Raw genomic sequence first — 19,775 nt, 5'->3', positions numbered from 1 at the left:
CTGACAATTCAACGTTGCATGTAATTATCACATGGATTATACCCCTTGTTTATGCATGTACATGATTATATAAAAACAAACTACATTTGGTCCTTTTCCCGACATCATTCTCCTCCTCTTTGCATCAAGAGCATCCTGCCCCCTTTTTTACCCTGGCTTTCCCGAGTGTTCATTCACTCATTATTTTTCATAAAAAAGGGGACCTAGTAATTTATTTTTAAAAAGTGTCTTAATCCGTCAAACCTTGCAGCAAAATTATCTCCTGTCTTGTCACCACTTCTAATTTACAGATTCATTCAGTTACTTACATCTCGATTATTTTGATAGTTCTTTTTGCAGGTTCAACATCGTTAAACAAAACACTAATCCCTTCAGAGCCCATGATTCTCTGACTAAGAGGCAGAGGAATCTTATTTGGACTGATAAGTGGTGGGTAACATTTGTGTAGATGTCAGCTGTCTGCAACAGCAAAACAATTACATTCCCTATAGACCTGCATCTTTATTTCTCTTACCAAAATTTACGTTCAGTTCTTTTATGATTGCAATCAGTTTTAATAGAATAATGAGAATTTGTTTCCAGTGGCAGGAGGAACAGTAATCTGAGGACACATAATTAGCAAAAGAATTGGTGACAACATGAGGGAAAATCACAAGGCAATTGGAAAAAAACAGCAAAATTATGTGAAAGTGAAATCATGGCTAAGTAATTTATAAATGTTCTTTGTATACAAATACTCAAAGTTGGAGCAGAAGTAGAACATTCGACCCCTTGAACCTGCTCTGACATTCAATGAATTAAGGCTGCTCCATCTATGTTTCAAATGCCACATTCAGATCCAAACTCACTAATCCTCAATTCCCCTGCTTGACAAGAACCTATTCATCTCTGTTTAAAACATTCAATGTCCCCATCTGCAAAGCTACTTGAGGCAGAGTGTTCCAAAGTCTCACAACTCTCCTTATCTCTGCCTTTAAATGGAAATTCCTAATTTTAAAGTGGTGCCCATTAGTTCTGGCATGACTCTCAAGGGAAAATATCCTTTCCAACCTAATCTGAACTGCCTTCAATGTATCCACATTCTTCCTTAAAAAAAGGAGACCATACTGCATACAGATTTGAGATGTGGTTTCACCAATGCCCTGTATAACCGAAGCAGAACATCCTTACTTTTATATTCAATTGATGTCATAATGAAGGGTTGCATCCCATTAGGCTTCTCAATTACATACTGTGCCTGTGTATTAATGTTTTGTGACTCATGCACCAGAACATCTAAATCCCTCTGCACCTCAGAATTCTTTAGTGGTTTTGTTCTCTGTTTAAGGAGTACTCTTTGTTTTTTTCTTTCTGGCAAAGGGAGTGCATTTTAGATAAAAGGAAGCCTATAGAGTATCACATTTGGAGATCTAGAATGCATTGAACAAGGTGTCAATAAAAATGTTATTATGCAAAGAAGGAGCTCATGGTGTAATTAGTTCAATATTAACATTGTAAGAATAATAGCTAGCAGACAACTGAGAGAGTGGATAAATGTTTTTTTTTCTGGTTGACAGGATGTGATGAGTCAAATCCCTCAAAGGATTGTATTGTGTTCTCAGCTTTTTACAACTCATGCATGTAAGTTGTATGTTATAATTATGTAATAAATGTTATTTATTTTAGAATTTAGATTTGAGCTAGTGGTATGTAGATTTTGGTCTGTGTTTTTTAGATGGTCTGTGATTAACTTGTTAGTATCTCTGGACTACTCTTTCTTAAAAAGAATGTGAGAGATTATTGAGGTATAATATAATTTATTTACACTAGGAAAGTTTTATGAGCAGTCTAAACTTTGAGCAGCATTAGCTTGCTTTCTGTTTCAAAGGAACAGGATTTGTTAGGGGAAAAACACAACATGGAAAGATTTTACTTTTTACTTCTCAGAGTTTCTGGTAGAAATGAGGTAAATGAAAAATTTTATCTGAAGAAAGGAAATAATTTAGAATTGTTAGGAAATAGGTTAACTCCATGTTAGGACTTTAGCTTGAAAGTTCCAGATCAGAGGTGTTTGGTTAAAACCATTAAAATGTTATTTAAAGGGGAGAAAGTCTAAGCTCAGTTATGTGACTAATCACGGAAGACACCACCAAACTCTTAAGAGTAAGAATTGAAAGAAACAGTTAAGTTAAACCTGCAGATGCGATAGAGAAGAAAATTTGCTCTGGTGTATGAGTGTAAAGTGATGATTTTGGGATGGATGGGATTTTATTTTTCTTATGTTTATGAGCATTCAAATTGGATCATATATAACTAGCTTGGTTCATTCGATTATTTTTTCTTTTGCAACATAAACTTCTGTTTTATTGTTAGAACTAAAATTTCAGTATTACATGCTTATGTTTTAATGAAAGGTCACCTTGTTAAATTAAAACCATCTATCAACAGTTTTCGGATAGTTTCAGATAATATCAGCGGGGATCACAGCAATTGGGGGCTGCTATGGGATTTTAATTCATTGAATTTAAGAGGAATCTGTGTCTTTTTAAAGTAACAGACAGTTCTGGACATAAACAGTTGTGTGGCACTGAAATTTATTGCACAAAATTTGAAGATGGCTTTGAATATTGTTAAGAGTTTTCTTGAGGTGCAAGATACAATATTGGATTATATGGGATCCTTGACTAAAGCTAAGGTGAGAGTTAGAATTCAAATTAAAGATAGAAGTAAAAGATGTATTTAATAATGATGAGATGTTTCTAGTGATTAATCAATGTTTAGAATTGGAAGAAATGTCACAGCTGGAATTAATTAAGGTACAGATAGAGATGAAAAAATTTGAGTTAGAAAATTGAATAATCAGGCATATTTCACCTATTAGTTGTACTCCAAATAAATTTAAGGAGATTGATGCCTTTGTTTTCAGTCCCTCTTCTAAACTCCATTCTGAGCTACTGAATCCATCTTTCTTACTGACACAGTTCAAGACCAGTCAGATATTTATAACCCATGCTGGTTCTTGGGCATATATTCACAACATCACTAATACTGCCTATTTCCTTGTTCCTAACATCACCTGTCTATGCTCTGATATGCTGGAATATAATCATGATCCATCTCCTTTTCAGTAACCAATGCCTCCAACTGTTTCTTGATATCACATTGGAGAGAATCGAATTGGCTGAAAACTAGCATCTGTGTTTCACCCTTATCTATTGCACTGATATACTGGGCACCCCTTTCATTGATAATGGGAACTGTGTGCCAAAGAAGGCAATCCGTATGTTGCCCAACCAGAAATCTTGGATAAACTATGAAATCCATTGGCCACTGAAGACCAGGCATGCGGCATTTGAGACAGATGACCTAGAGCTTTACAAGAAATCCAGATATGACCTCTAATGGCAATCCATTAGAGATGCCAAAAGGCATTGCTGGACCAAGTTAGAGACCCAAACCAACCACACGGACACCTGCCACCTGTGGCAAGGCCTACACGACATACAAAATGAAGCAGAAGAAAGTAGTGAACAAAAACATGTTCATTCGTGATGCACTTAATGCTTTTTACGCTCGGTTCGAGCAGAATGCCAATGGAACGGTGTCACCTGTCCTGACAGCTCTATACACACCTATTCCCTCAGTCACCGCTGCAGATGTCAGATCAGTCTTCTTGAGAGTAAACCCGAGGAAAGCGGTTAGCTCAGGTGGAGTTCCCAGCTGTGCACTCAGATCCTGAGCAGACAAGCTGGCGGGAGTACTGACTCTCCTTGCTACAAGTTGAAGTCCCCACCTACTTCGTGAAGACCACCATCATCCCAGTACCAAAGAAAACATATGCAATGTCCTCAACGCCTATCATCCGGTGGCTCTGACCTCCATGATTATGAAATGCTTTGAGATGCTAGCCAGGGCCCACATCAACTCTAGCTTCCCAGCCTGCCTCAATCCTTTGCAATGTGCTTAATGTCACAACAGGTCCACAGCAGATGCCATTCCATTAGCCCTACATTCATCCTTGGAACATCTGGATAAGGAGGCTTATGTCAGGTTTCTACTTACGAACTACAGCTCCATCTTCAACACTATAATCCCAGCCAAGTTGATCTCCAAACACCGAGACCTATTTCTCGGCTCTGCCTTCTGCAACTGGATCCTCAGCTTCTTGACCTGCAGACCGCAATCAGCAAAGATAGACAATGACATCTCCTCTATGATAATCCTCAACACCAGTGCTCACAAGGATGTATAGTTAGCCCCGTACTATACTTCCTGTGCACTCATGACTGTGTAGCTAAATACATCCAAACACCATCGACAAGTTCGCTGACAACACCAACCGTTGTAGACTGGATATCAAACAAAATGATAAGACAGAATACAGGAAGCAGATCGAATGTTTGGTGTTCTGTTTCAAACATAACAATCTTTCCCTCAATGTTATCAAAACTAAAGAACTGATCGTTGACTTCAGGAAGAAAGGAGAAGGATACTCCCTATCTACATCAATGGTGCTGAAGTGAAGAGGGTCAAGAGCATCAGATTCCTAGGAGTGACGATAACCAACAGTCTGTCCTGGTCCTCGCACAGGGATGTAATGGTCAAGAAGGCACAACAATGCCTCTTCTTCCCTAGGAGGCTAAGGAAATTCGGCATGTCCATAAGGACCCTCACCAACTTTTACAGATGCACCATAGAAAGTTTTCTATCTGAGTGCATTATGGCTTGGTATGGCAACTGTCCTGCCTAGGACTGTAACAAACTACAGAAAGTTGTGAATGCAGCCCAGATCATCACAAAAGCCAACCTCCCATCCATTAACTTCATCTACACTTCTCGTTGCCACAGAAAAGCAGCCAACATCATGAAAGACCCTTCCCAGCCTAGTTATACTCTCTTCTAACCTTTTCCGTCAGGCAAAGATACAGAAGCTTAAACACAAGTACCAACAGGTTCAAGTATAGCTTCTTCCCCGCTGTTTTTAGCCTGCCAAATGGACGTCTCTAATTTCAAATTTAACGTTGATCTTGCTTTTGTGCACCTCCTGTGCAACCGTAACTTTGTATGCCTCACTCTAAACACTCTATGGTCTATTTGTCCTTGTATGTTATGATCTGCCTGTACTGCACACAAAACAAAACTTTGCACCGTACTTTGGTACATGTGACAACAAAAAAGTCGAATGTTAGTTCAATTTAAAATCTGACCCTTTTAGCGAGGTGATAGTGCCATGGAACATGGAGGGAGTTCTCAATGTGAAGGTGGGACTTCATCTCCACAAGGACTGTCACTCTCACCAATACTGTCATGGACAGATGTATCTGCAGCCAGCAGAATGGTAAGGATGAGATCAAATATGTTTTTCCCTCTTGATGGTTTCCTCACCACCTGCCACAGATCCAACCAAAAGCAGCAATGCCCTTTAGGACCTGACCAGCTCTGTTAGTATTGGTGCTGCTGAGCCACTCTTGGTGGTGGACATTGATGCGTTCCATTCCAGAGTACATTGTGGTCCTTCGCCATCCTCATTACTTCCTCAAAGTGGTGTTCAACATGGAGGAATACTAATTCATCAATCAAGGCAGGGGTGCTAGTTTTGTGTTGTAACCAGTCTCATAAGACTTTATGAGATTTGGAGTCAATGTTGAGGATGCCCAAGGCAACTCTCTCCCTCCTATATATCACTATGCTGCCACCTCTGCTAGGTCTGTCCTATTGGTGGGACAGGACAGGACATACCTCCAAGAAATGATAACATTGTTGTTTGTAAGGTGTGATTCTGGAGTTTGATATATCAGACTGTTGCCTAACTTGTTTGTGAGACAGCCCCCCCAACTTTAGCCTACAGATGTTAGTAAGGAGGATGTTGCAAGGTTGACAGGTTGTGTTTGCCACTATTGATGCCTGATGGCCCATCCGGTTTTATCTTGTTCTTTAGGCTTTGTTGTGATTGCTACAACCAAGTGGCTTGTTAGGCCATTTCAGAGGGCAGTTAGAGTCAAACAGCATAGAGATGTACATCACAGAAACAGATCTTCGGTCCAACTCGTCCATGCCAACCAGATATCCCATCCCAATCTAGTCCCACCTGCCAGCACGCAGCCTATATCCCTCTAAACCCTTCCTATTCATGGACCCATCCAAATGCCTTTTAAATGTTGCAATTGTATTAGCCTCCACCACTTCCTCTGGTAGCCCATTCCACACACAAAAAATAGCCCCAGCCTATTCAACCTCTCCCTCGAGCTCAAATCATCCAACCCTGGCAACATCCTTGTAAATCTTTTCTGAACCCTTTCAAGTTTCACAACATCCTTCTGATAGGAAGGAGACTAGAATTGCATGCAATATTTCAAAAGTGCCCTAACCAATGTCCTGTACAGCAGCAATATAACCTCTCAACTCCTGTACTGGGATCTGGAGTCACATATAGGCTAAACCAGATAAGGAAAGCAGTTTTCTTCTCTAAAGAATATTAGTGAAATAAAGGATCTTTACCACAATCAACAATAGTTTCATAGTCATCATTAGAATTTTAATTCCAGATTTTTACCTCTAGATGTTACTTCTAGATTTGATGAAAGCATTCTTGATATGTGTCCCATTTTCTATCTTCTAGCAATGGAGGTCATTCAAGACTGCTTGACTGAAGCACATATTGTTCATATAATCATGTATCCCACCTGAGCTTGCGATCATATATTGGGTTCTTCTCAAACAATGCCTTGATTCTGAAGTTTTCATCTTCGTTTTCAAATACCTCCTCATGCCTCCTGACTCTGTAATGACCTTCATCCAGGTTTCCCAACCTTTCAAGATAATTGCATTTGGGTGGACACTATTACAAGAGCCCTATGTTTACTTTGTTAATGAACGGTTCCCCCACCCCTTCCAATTCCTAAGGATATTTTGCGCCACAACAGTGATTATGAAAATGTGATAGGGGTAGGCATTACATGAGTATAGAAGGAGAATGGAACCTTCCTCTGTTGCCTGGTCAAAGTAGCTACATCAATCCAAGTTCTTGTTGTAGTCTGCCGCCACAGCGCCTCCTGCGGCAGTCCAAGGGAGCACACGGTCCGCAGCCGCTGACGTCACTGGGACCGGAAGTGCCTCGAGAGGGGCGGGACAACAGATTGCTCGAGCTCGGCGATATGGGGCTGTTCGGTAAATCGCAGGAGCGGCCACCCAAGGATTTGGTATTTTCTTATGTTACCAATTTTTAAAAACAGTGTTATATTCGAATTTGGCACACATTTTATACCCAAACCGAGTGAGCTCGCTGGGATATTGCACAGAGGGAGCGGAACCGCTGTCAGATTTGCGGCTTTGTGAATTCGGCCTGACACCGTGTTTGTTATTTCCGGTGTGGGGTTTAAAGACCGGGTGGTCTTCTGGCCGATTTTCCAATCGGCCTTCCGTTGGCACAGCAGCGTGAAACCTACTCTGATACCGGTGGGGGAGGGGAGGGGTCTCACCTCTTTCTTGTCTTAGGCCATTGGTCCATTGGAGTTCCCGGACCTCACTGAGTGGCTGATACGGCTGCCAGTCAGGTGAGGTCATAAAGGTGGGGGTGTGGCGAGTTTGGTTGAGTGCTGCCTGTAAATATCTGCGGGGGAGTGGTTGCTTCATGGACATTTGCTGCTTCCTGTAAATACTGGGGAAAGGAGGATTGCTCCATCGATACTTGGTGCTGCCTGTAAATACGGGGGGGAGCAGCAGGAGGAGGAGGACTGCTCTATGGACATTTGATGCTGCCTGTAAATACAGGGGATGGGGTGGAGGAGGATTGCTCTATGGACATTTGATGCTGCCTATAAATACTGGGGGTGGGGGAATGGGAGTGGTTTCTCCATAGACACTTCAAGTTGCCTGTAAATACAGAGGGAGGGATTGCTCCATGGACACTTGATGCTTTTGCCTGTAAACATTGGGAGGATGAGAATTGCTCAGTGTACATTTTCCTTGCCCCTTCCTACTTCTCATCTGCATGCTACGATTTGGTAACATCATCTGTAAACACAATATAATTTTCCACATGTACACAGAGTCCTACCTCACCTCTACCTGCCTCAAACTCACCATTATTTCCAAATTGTACAGGCTACCGGTCTGATGACATTAGGCCTTTTGTGTACCCCCCCCATTTCCTTTATCAAAGTTCCAAGATTTTGAACTTTCTCCTCAAGCTTTCTGCTTTGGACCTCTCCTCCTTTCTCGGTGACCCTGTATAACTACAATTATGGATGCCTGTCCCAATGCTGTACCTTGTGTGGCTTGTTGTCCTTTTCTGATAATGCTGCTGGAATGCTTTACTATTAAAAGCACAACATAAAATTTATTTATTTGTTGCAATCCTACTTATAATGTTTTTTCATGAGTTTAACTTGTCACCATTGATTAAGAAGATTGTAAACCAGTCCACAAAGTCTCTGGCTCTTTCACTATACATCTGCTCATTGTAAATACAATGTGAAATTCAAACTTTTTTGGTAAGATGGCAAAGCAAGACCCTAACTGCAATCTGATGTGGATGGAAGCAATTCTATGGAATTCTTCAAAGACTGTTAGTGGAGTCCTTCCCTGTGTCTCCCAATCAGTCTCACTGAAACAAATTATCTGGTGTTGTGTCACTTAACTACGTCTATGCCTTGGTACACAAAATGTTTTTTATTTCATGGGTTATGAATGTTATTAGTGTTTATTATCCATCATTAATTGACCTGACTGGCTTGCTAGGGCCATTTCACAAGGCAGTTAAAAGTCCACCACATTGCTGTGAGTTTGGAGGCAGATTGGGCCAGATCAGAAAAGGACCACAAAATTCCTCCCATAGAGGACATTAGTGAACTAGGAAGTTTTTTTTATAACAGTCACTAATTGTCATGATCATCATTACTGAAAGTTAACTTTCAATTCCAGATTTATTAATTAAATTTAAAATTCAAACAGTAACCATGCTGGGATTTTAACTTCTGTTTCCAGGGCATTAGTCTCTAGAATATTAACCCAGTGACATTACACTGCATTACCAGTTCCTCTAAAATTGGTGCTAAGTCTCCGCCATTACTTGGGGGATTACATTTAAAAATAGCTGAGTGTCATTGTGGCAAGCACTGAGGCAGGTAAATGTGATATAAAAATATTAAATCTGTTTGTATTTCCTCTAAAATATTGGATAAGTTTCTAGGATAACTGTTAAGGACAAAGTGAAGTACGCAAGCTGACAGTAAATATGTTTAGTTGATACAGTTTCTAATGAGGCTAGGGCTTCAGTTCACCTACTTGAGACAGCAATTTACTGCTAGCTCTTCAGTAGAAGAAAACCAAATTTGTGTCAGCATTTTTTTTTCTCATTGAGTATTATAGTCACTGTCTAGAGTTATAGATGAAGAAATAAAATACTTAAGTTGAAGCTATTTTGTTGTGTAATTGGATATCAGAGAAGCGAGTGAATTGTGGAGGTGATGGCATAATGAAAATGTCACTGACCAGCAATCCAAAACTTGGGATGAGTTTGAATTCCACTAGGGTAGTTGATGAAATATGATTTCAATAAAAAAATCTAGAATCTGACCTACTAGGGACCAATGTGGATTGTTGTAGAAACCTCTATGGAAGGAAATCTGCTGTTCTTACTGTCTGGCCTACATGTGACTTCAGACCGATAGTAATGTGGTTGATTCTTAACTGCTCTCTGGACAATAGGGATAGCCACTGGCCTGACCAGTGAATAAATATATTTTTAAAAATCCTTTCTGGAGTTCTGCAGTTGTGGTTTGTGCAGGATGACAGTTGTACTAGGGACTGAGGAACAGTGCAGGCCAGTATTGAGTGTAGAAATTAATGAGAAATGGTATTTAATGCAGTTTTGGACATGTATTTTATGCAGAGTCCTACCTGTCCCAAACTTCTGCAGTACATTGTAATATAGTCCCTACTTCCCTGAGATTGTATAATTCCAGGTTAGAGATTTACAAACCCCAGCCAATTAGGAAAACATTTTTAAAAAATCAGACCTGGTAAAGAATGTGTCTCATTCTGTCCGCTGAATATTATGAATGCTTTAGAAAAGTGAATTCTTCTTGTTTATTAGTTACAGATTCATTATTATTCCCCAATGCTTTTGATCATTTTTACAATTTTAAAATATGACAACCTTAGAGCGGTCACTATTTTTAGTAACACGGTATTTTCTCCATGGTCAGACCATTGAAATCGTGACCAGTCTAAGGTTCTCCTATTTTAAAATTGTAATAGAGAAGTTTACTGCAATTGTTGGACTTTGGAGAATTGCATTTTTTGATAATTTGAAATTAATATTGTCTTTGTATTTGCAACTGTACTAATGACAGTCCAGCTATTAATTTCTATCTGAATTATAAAAACCTGTTGAATTATGGTGCAGGCATGTTTTAGCCAAATGACCTCATTCTTTGTTATAAGACTTCTGAGAAATTTTCAAAAATTAATCCTTGAGATGTGGATGCCCATTAATAATGCCAAAATTTATTTATCAAATGGTTTGTTAATATTTTTTCATGTGATTTGAGCTTTGTTGGAAAAGCCAGCATTTATTGCCTAGGTTCTTAATTAATCTTAAGAATGTGGTGGGGAACTGCTGCAGTCCATGTGGTACAGGCACACCCGCAGTACACTTAGGGAGGGTGGTGTAGGATTTTAACTCAGTAACATTGAAGGAAATTTACTCAAGGTCAAGTTAGTAGGTAACTTGAAGGAGAACTTGCTTCCATGCATCTGCTGTCATTGTCATCCTACGTGTTAGGGGTCACAGATTTGGAAAGAGCTGTTGAAAAACTTTGGTGAGATTCTGGATAGTGCAAACTACTTCCAATGTACATTGGTAGTGGGGGCATGCATGTTTTGAGGTGGTTACAAGTTGATTACTAGGATGCTGATCAAGCAAGCTTTTTCTCCCGGTTGGTGTTGAACTACTTCAGTATTGTTGGAACTGCACACATCCAGGCAAATGGAAAATATTCCATTGCAATCCTGAGTTATGCCTTGTAGTTGGTGTACAGGCTTTGGAGTGTAAGGGGGTGAGTTACTCATTGCAGAATTCCTAGCCACGACCAGCTCCTGTAGCCAAAGTATTCGGATGGCTAGTCTTAAGTTCAGTTTCTGGTTAGTGATAACTTTCCAGGGTGATATGGTAATACCTAATGGTAATATCAAAGGAAGATGGTTACATTTTGTCCTGTCGGAATTGGTATCGCCAGGCAATTTGTGGTACGAGTATTAGAAGCCACCTGTTATTACAAACCTGGATGTTGTTCAGGCATTGACACAGGCAGACACAAATTACTTTAGTAGTCAAGAATTGTACATTGTACAGTCATTATCCACAATCATTTCTTCTGACCTTATAATGGAGAGAAAGTCATTGATGAAGCAGCTGAAGTTCTTTGGGCCTGGGACACTACCCTGAAGAACTCCAAAGATATCCTGGAGCTGAGATGATTAACCTCCAACAATCACAACCATTTTTCTTTGTAACTGCAACTAGTGGAGAATTTCTCCTCAATTTCCCATTAATTTAAATTTTGTCAAGGTTCCTTGATGCTGCACTCTGTCAAATTTTGCCTTGATGTCACCTCACCTCTTGAACACCTCAGCTCTTTGGCCATGTTTTGATCAAAGCTGATTTGTGGCACTGGTGGAACCCAAACTGAGCATCACTGACAATCAAGTTTCTCCCCTCAACGCTGTCAAGCATGCTTTTCAGTAATTTGCTGATTTCTGAGTAGACTAAAAGGGTGATGCTTGGTGGGTTTGGATTTGTTCTCTCTTTATAAACAGGATGTTCATGGTTAGTTTTCCTTGTAACCAAGATGTCGGTGTTGGAGCAGTTTCCCTAGACATACTGCTAGTTCTGGAGCACAGCTATTCAGTACTACTGTCAGGATGTCATCGGGGCCTGTAGCTTTTGCCGTATCCAGTGTCTCCACCTGTTTCTTGATATTCTATAGAAAGATACTAATGAATCATAGAATCATATGGTACAGAAGATGCTCTTTGAGTCCATACCAATAAAAACTAAACTAAATCTATACTTTCCAGCACTTTCTCCAGAGCCTTGAATGTAATGACATTTCAAGTGCTTATCCAAGTACTTATGAAAATTTGTGAGGTTTCCCGCCTCAATTTCCCTTGCAGGCACGACATTCCAGATTCCAACCACCCTTTTAGTGAATTTGTTGTCCTCAAATTCCCTCTAATCCACCTGCCTTTCACCTTAAAATTATGCCCCCTTGAAAATGATCCACCTTGTCCATGCCTCAATCATGTTCCATTTCAGCCTTCTCTGCATTAAAGAAAATAACCCAAGCTTACCCAGCCTCTCTTCATAGCTAAACTGCTTCAGCACAGGCAACATCCTGGAGAATCACCTCTGCATTCCCTTCAGTGCAATCACATCCTTCCTTTGTAAGGTGGTGATCAGAACTGCACACACTACTCCAGCTGTGGCTTAATCCAAGTTTACTACAATGTAACTACCCTGCTCTTATACTTTATGCCATGACTGATAAAAACAAGTGACCCATCTGCCACCTTAACTACCCTGTAAGCCTAGAAGAAAGTGAGGACTGCAGGTGCTGGAGATCAGAGTCAAAAACTCTAGAAAAGCACAGCAAGTCAGACAGCATCCGAGGAGCAGGAGACTCTATGTTTCAGGCATAAGCCCTGTAAACCTGTCCTGCCATCTTCAGGGATCTGAGGAGAAGCACCCAAGATCTCTCTCTCCCTCAGACCTTCTAGTCTCCTGCCATGCCTTCTTATCTTGTTACTTTTTCCGAAGTGCATCACTTTGCACTAATCAGGGTTAAGTTCCATCTGCCAGTGATATGTCCACCTGCTCTGTTTATATCCTTCTGTATCCTAAGACCACTGCCGCCGTGATATTAACCGCCACCTGAACTCCCCCACCCCTCTCACCCACTCCAACCTCTCACCCTCGGAACGCGCAGCCCTCCACTCACTCCGTTGCAACCCCAACCTCACTATCAAACCAGCAGACAAGGGAGGCGCGGTAGTAGTTTGGCGCACCGACCTCTACACCGCTGAAGCCAAACGCCAGCTCGCAGATACCTCCTCCTACTGCCCCCTTGACCATGACCCCACCCCCCACCACCAAACCATCATCTCCCAGACCGTCCATAACCTCATCACCTCAGGGGATCTCCCATCCACCGCCTCCAACCTCATAGTCCCACAACCCCGCACCTCCCGCTTCTACCTCCTGCCCAAAATCCACAAACCTGACTGCCCCGGCCGACCCATTGTCTCCGCCTGCTCCTGCCCCACCGAACTCATCTCCACATACCTTGACACCGTCCTGTCCCCCTTAGTCCAAGAACTCCCCACCTACGTTCGGGACACCACCCATGCCCTCCACCTGCTCCATGATTTTCGCTTCCCCGGTCCCCAACGCCTTATTTTCACCATGGACATCCAGTCCCTGTACACCTCCATCCCCCATCACGAAGGACTCAAAGCCCTCCGCTTCTTTCTTTCCCGCCGTACCGACCAGTACCTTTCCACAGACACCCTCCTTCGACTGACTGAACTGGTCCTCACTCTGAACAACTTCTCTTTCCAATCCTCCCACTTCCTCCAAACGAAAGGAGTAGCCATGGGCACCCGCATGGGCCCCAGCTATATCTTTGTAGGATATGTGGAACAATCCATCTTCCGCAACTACACTGGCCCCACCTCCCACCTTTTCCTCCGCTACATCGATGACTGTATCGGCGCCGCCTCGTGCTCCCACGAGGAGGTTGAACAGTTCATCCACTTCACCAACACCTTCCACCCTGACCTCAAATTCACCTGGACAGTCTCAGATTCCTCCCTCCCCTTCCTCGACCTTTCTATTTCTATCTCAGGCGACCGAATCAACACGGACATCTACTACAAACCAACCGACTCCCACAGCTACCTGGACTACACCTCCTCCCATCCTGCCCCCTGTAAAAACGCCATCCCATTCTCCCAATTCCTTCGACTCCGCCACATCTGCTCCCAGGAGGACCAGTTCCAAAAACGCACATCCCAGATGGCCTCCTCCTTCAAGGACCGCAATTTCCCCCCCGACGTGGTCGACGATGCCCTCCACCGCATCTCTTCCACTTCCCGATCCTCCGCCCTTGAACCCCGCCCCTCCAACCGCCACCAGGACAGAACCCCACTGGTCCTCACCTACCACCCCACTAACCTCCATGTACAGCGCATCATCCGCCGCCATTTCCGCCACCTCCAAACGGACCCCACCACCAAGGATATATTTCCCTCCCCTCCCCTATCAGCATTCCGTAAAGACCACTCCCTCCGTGACTCCCTCGTCAGATCCACACCCCCCACCAACCCAACTTCCCCTGCAACCGCAGGAGGTGCAAGACTTGCGCCCACACCTCCCCCCTCACCTCCCTCCAAGGCCCCAAAGGAAACTTCCATATCCGCCACAGATTCACCTGTACCTCCACACATATCATCTATTGCATCCTTTGCACCCGATGTGGCCTCCTCTATATTGGGGAGACAGGCTGCCTACTTGCGGAGCGTTTCAGAGAACACCTCTGGGACACCCGGACCAACCAACCCAACCACCCTGTAGCTCAACATTTCAATTCCCCCTCCCACTCCACCAAGGATATGCAGGTCTTTGGACTCCTCCATCGTCAGACCACAGCGAAACGACGGTTGGAGGAAGAACGCCTCATCTTCCGGCTAGGAACCCTCCAACCACAAGGGATGAACTCGGATTTCACCAGTTTCCTCATTTCCCCTCCCCCCAGCCTGTCTCAGTTAAATCCATCAAATTCAGCACCGCCTTCCTAACCTGCAATCTTCTTCCCGACCTCTCCGCCCCCACCCCAGTCTGACCTATCATCCTCACCTTGACCTCTTTCCACCTATCACATTTCCGACGCCCCTCCCCCAAGTCCCTCCTCCCTATCTTTTATCTTAGCCTGCTGGACCAACTTTCCTCATTCCTGAAGAAGGGCTAATGCCCGAAACGTCGATTCTCCTGTTCCCTAGATGCTGCCTGACCTGCTGCGCTTTTCCAGCAACACATTTCCATCTCTGATCTCCAGCATCTGCAGACCTCACTTTCTCCTTTTGCATAAGGTACTTGGTTCTGTCATCTTTAAGGATGGAGGTATTGTTTAATTTTCCATCACCATTCATGAGTGGATATGGCAGGATTGCATTGGTTTTGGCCATAGCATGCTCATTCCATTATTTAGTACGCATGCAATCCTGCATGGTAGCTTAAGGATGTTAACTTATTTTTAGGTCATCTTCATGATAATGTGATTAATTTGTTGGGCTGTGCAGTCGCAGATCATACTTGAATGCAATTCTGCTGCACGATGTCTACAATGTCTCGTGAATGCCCTGTTTTACACTGCTAGATCTGTTCTGAATCTGTTCCATTTATCATGTGGCATTGTCACACAACATGAATAGTATCACCATTAAGATAGGAGCATTGCTCCACAAGGACCATGTGATGGTTGCTCCTACTGTAATTGGCAGATATATCTGCACTGGGTAGATTGGCAAGGATGAAGGCGAATAGCTTTTCCCCTGTTGTTGGTTCCCTCAACACTTGATGCAGACCAATCTGACAGATACATTCTTTAGGACTGTAGTTAGTCATGCTACTGTTCCATCCTTGATCATGGACATTTGAAGTCCCTCACCCCAGTATATATTCTTTGGCCTTTCTACTCTGTGCTCTCCTCGAGTGATATTCCACACTGTGGAGACTCATCAGCCAGGGTGGCGCAGTATGTGGTCATCAGCAGGAGGTTTCCTTGACTATGTTTGACCCGATGCCATGAAACTTCATTGTGTTTGAGACAATTTTGACTCTGGGTTATTCCCTCCTGGCTGTATACCATTTTGCTGTAACATGTGGTGGGTCTTTCTTGTCAGTAGGACAGGACAGCCAGAGATAGTAATGGGGTATCCAGGATATTGATTGTAAGCTATGATTTGTGAATATGAGTACATCAAGCTGATGGTTCACTAGTCTGTGGGATAGATGTTACTGAAGAAGACTTTGCAAGGATCATTGGTCCACAGATACCATAGTTGTTTGTGAGAAGATGAGGTCTAGCATGTTTGAGACAGTGGTACACTCTCAGTGCCATTAGATAGAACATTTCAAGAGTTTGATCTTAACATTATTCAAAATAAATTATCTGGCTTTAATACTATTAAAATTTGATTCTGATTAGGTCACAGAATGGTCATTAAAAATAAGAAAAGAAATGAGGGTGATTGACCGACAAATCCGAGGTAAGTAAAGATTTTATATTTCTACTGTATGATTCAATTGAATGTTTTAGTGCTGTACACTGAATAAAGTGAAATCTATAGGCCTAGGTCTGGAGTTTTAGTACAGTGTTGTGTCCACAGTATTTCATAAATGGAGAGGTTTTCATGAGCAAAAACATCCAAGCAATGCAAACAGAATGTAGCTTTGAAATAACGACAAAGTGCTAGAGAAACTGCAAGACCAAAGAAATAGGAAAAGGAGCAGGTTATTTAGCTTCTCGAGCCTGCTCCACAATTCAGTAGGAATCCCAACATCGCCATCAAACCAGTGGATAAGGGGGGTGCAGTGGTAGTTTGGCACATTGACCTCTACACCGCTCAAGCCAGACGCCTCCTACCTCCTGCAAAAATGCTATCCCGTATTCCCAATTACTCTGCCTCCGCCGTATCTGCTCCCAGGAGGACCAGTTCCACCACAGAACACACCAGATGGTCTCCTTCTTTAGAGATCGCAATTTCCCTTCCCACATGGCTAAAGATGCCCTCCAACGCATCTCATCCACAACCTGCATCTCCGTCCTCAAACCCCACCCCTCCAACTGCAGCAAGGACAGAACCCCCCCCGGTCCTCACCTTCCACCCTACACACCTTCTCGTAAACTGCATCATCCGCCGACATTTCCACCACCTCCAAACGGATCCCACCACCAGGGATATATTTCCCTCCCCACCCCTTTCCGCTTTCCGCAAAGACCGTTCCCTCCGTGACTATCTGGTCAGGTCCATGCCCCCCAACAACCCACCCTCCCTTCCTGGCACCTTCCCCTGCCACCACAAGAATTGCAAAACCTGCGCCCACACCTCCCCTCTCTACTCCATCCAAGGCCCCAAAGGAGCCTTCCACATCCATCAAAGTTTTACCGACACATCCACCAATGTCATTTATTGTATCCGTTGCTCCCGATACGGTCCCCTCTACTTTGGGGAGACTGGACGCCTTCTCACAGAGCGCTTTAGGGAGCATCTCTGGGACACCTGCACCAATCAACCCCACTGCCCAACATTTTAACTCCCCCTCCCACTCTGCCGACCCCCCACTGCCCAACATTTTAACTCCCCCTCCCACTCTGCCGAGGACATGCAGGTCCTGGGCCTCCTCCACCGCTATTCCCTCACCAGCCAATGCCTGGAGGAAGAACACCTCATCTTCCGCCTTGGAACACTTCAACCCCAGGTCATCAATGTGGACTTCACTAGTTTCCTCATTTCCCCTTCCCCCACCTTACCCTGCAGTCCTCACTTTTATCCAGTTCCAACCTTCCAGCTCAGCACTGTCCTCATGATCTGTCCTATCTGCCAAACTTCCTTCCCATCTATCCGCTCCGCTCTCCGCTCTGACCTATCACCTCCATCTCCACCCCCATCCAACTGTTGTACTCTTTGGTACCTTCTCCCCAGCCCCACCCTCTTCCATTTACCTCTCCACTCTGGAGGCTCCCTGCCTTCAGTCCTGATGAAGGGCTTTTGCCCAAAACGTCAATCTTCCTGCTCCTCGGATGCTGCCTGACTTGCTGTGCTTTTTCAGCACCGCTCTAATCTAGATTCATGACTAATCCAACATTCCTCTCAAGTTTTTTCCTGCCCATTTCCCATAGGCCTTGATTCCCCTGTTTACCAGGAATCTGTCAATGCCAGCCTAACTCAGCAGGTATCTTAAAGAGTCATATTGGACTTGAAACATTAACATATCCCTCTCTCCATTGATGCTGTGAGACTTCTGAATTTCCCTAGCGCCTTGTTTTTATTTCAAATCTTAACATCTACTGTGTTTTTCTTTTATCTAGAATAAAACTTCCTTCATCCAAACTTTTCTGTGTTGGAAACAGTTTTCTCTTTTAAAAAATGGGTATTATGTAAACATTTCGCTATACTTGATTCATTTTTGATCCATCCAGGACAAAGCAGCCCGCTTGATTGGTACCACCTCCACAAACATCCACTCCATCCACCACGAGCAGCATCGTGTATTATCTACAAGATGCACTGCAGAAATTCACCAAGGATCCACAAGGCAGCACCTTCCAAACCCATAATCTCTTCCATATAGAAAAACAAGGACAGCAGATATATGGGAACACCACCACCCGCACATTTGCATCCAAGCTTCTCACTATCCACACTTGCAAATTATATCATCGCTGCTGCAGTATCGCTGAGTCACATGCTAGAATTTAGTCCCTAATGGGTCACCTACAGCACATGGACTGCAGCAGTTCAAGAAGAAAGCTCATCACCACTTTCTCAAGGGCAACTAAGGACAGGTAATAAGTTCTGGCCAGCCACTGAGGCTTATGACCCATGAGTGAATTTAAAAAATCAAAACTGAGCCATTCTAATTTAATCTCTTAGAGTCTAATCAAGTCCAGTGACAATGTGCTGTTTGAAAGAACAGGTTTCTACAATTAGAATATTAATATAACAGTCAAGTTTGTTTATTCCACATAAAATCCCTACAGGATGGAAGCAGGCCATATGACCCATCGAGTCCACACTAACCCTCTGAGGAGTATCTCACCGAGACCCACCCCGTCCTACTCTATAACCCTGCATATCCCACAGCTAATGCACTTAACCTACACATTCTTAGACACTATAAGCAATTTAGCATGGCCAGGCCACCTAACCTGCACATCTTTGGACTATGGGAGGGAAGCAGAGGAAACCTATGCAGACACGGGTAAAACGTGCAAACTGTGCACAACCAGGGTAGAATTGAACCTCGATCTCTGGCATTAAGACAGCAGTGCTAACCACTGAGCTTCCATGCTGCCCATGTTGGATGAGCTGATTAGCCACTCTTTGCTGCCTGTTCTTAAGAATTGGGATTTATGAATTGAATTTAAAAAGCATCAAAGAAATACAAAGAAATAAATACAGAAAGTCTGTGAAAGAATACTACCAAAATATTTCTAGTTCATGATTTCCAAATTTAGCAAAGATCAACCTATATCTGTGATAATCTTTAAACCCCCTATCAATTATCTATGTTTAGTGAGAGACCAGCTTAGTTTAGATAACTAAAGTATCATAGGTGACTCCACAATCCTTAGTTAAAGATCACAAAGCACCAGATAATAGTCCAACAGGTTTATTTGGAAGTACAAGCTTTTGGAGCATGGTCCTTCATCTGGTAGCTAGTGGGGTACGATCAAAGGGCACAGAATTTATAGTAAAAGATCAAAGTGTCATACGACTGATGCAATGTCATAGAGATGTACAGCACAAAAACAGATCATTCAGTCCAACTTGTCCATGCCGACCAGATATCCCAACCTAATCTAGTCCCTTTGCCCGCACTTGTCCGTATTCGTCTAAACCCTTCCTGTTCATTTACCCATCCAGATGACTTTTAAATGTTGTAATTGTACCAGTCTCCACCACTTTCTCTGGCAGCTCATTCCATACATGCATTACCCTCTGTGAAAATG

The 19,775-nt window shown here is 43.1% G+C and overlaps 1 protein-coding gene across 2 annotated transcripts in view; it reads left to right on the top strand.

Moving 5' to 3' along the window:
• Window positions 1-19,775, top strand: part of rnf103 (ring finger protein 103) — a 70,049-nt gene that overhangs the window by 39,059 nt on the left and 11,215 nt on the right. The window contains exons 1-2 of one of the 2 annotated variants that reach the window (XM_043704145.2): window positions 7,086-7,178; window positions 16,248-16,308. In XM_043704145.2, coding sequence (XP_043560080.2) covers window positions 7,134-7,178; window positions 16,248-16,308 — 106 coding nt within the window. In that variant the 5' untranslated portion in view covers window positions 7,086-7,133. Of the gene's footprint in view, window positions 1-7,085; window positions 7,179-16,247; window positions 16,309-19,775 lie in introns of those variants that run through there. The other variant, XM_043704400.2, reaches the window with a different exon arrangement.

This window comes from Chiloscyllium plagiosum, unplaced genomic scaffold, assembly GCF_037043375.1.
Source record: "Chiloscyllium plagiosum isolate Xiang-an unplaced genomic scaffold, Cpla_swu_hap1 HiC_scaffold_1, whole genome shotgun sequence".
NCBI classification, from domain to species: Eukaryota; Metazoa; Chordata; class Chondrichthyes; order Orectolobiformes; family Hemiscylliidae; genus Chiloscyllium; species Chiloscyllium plagiosum.
The sequence above is the reverse complement of the archived record's forward strand: the minus strand, read 5'-3'. Positions and strand labels throughout refer to the sequence as shown.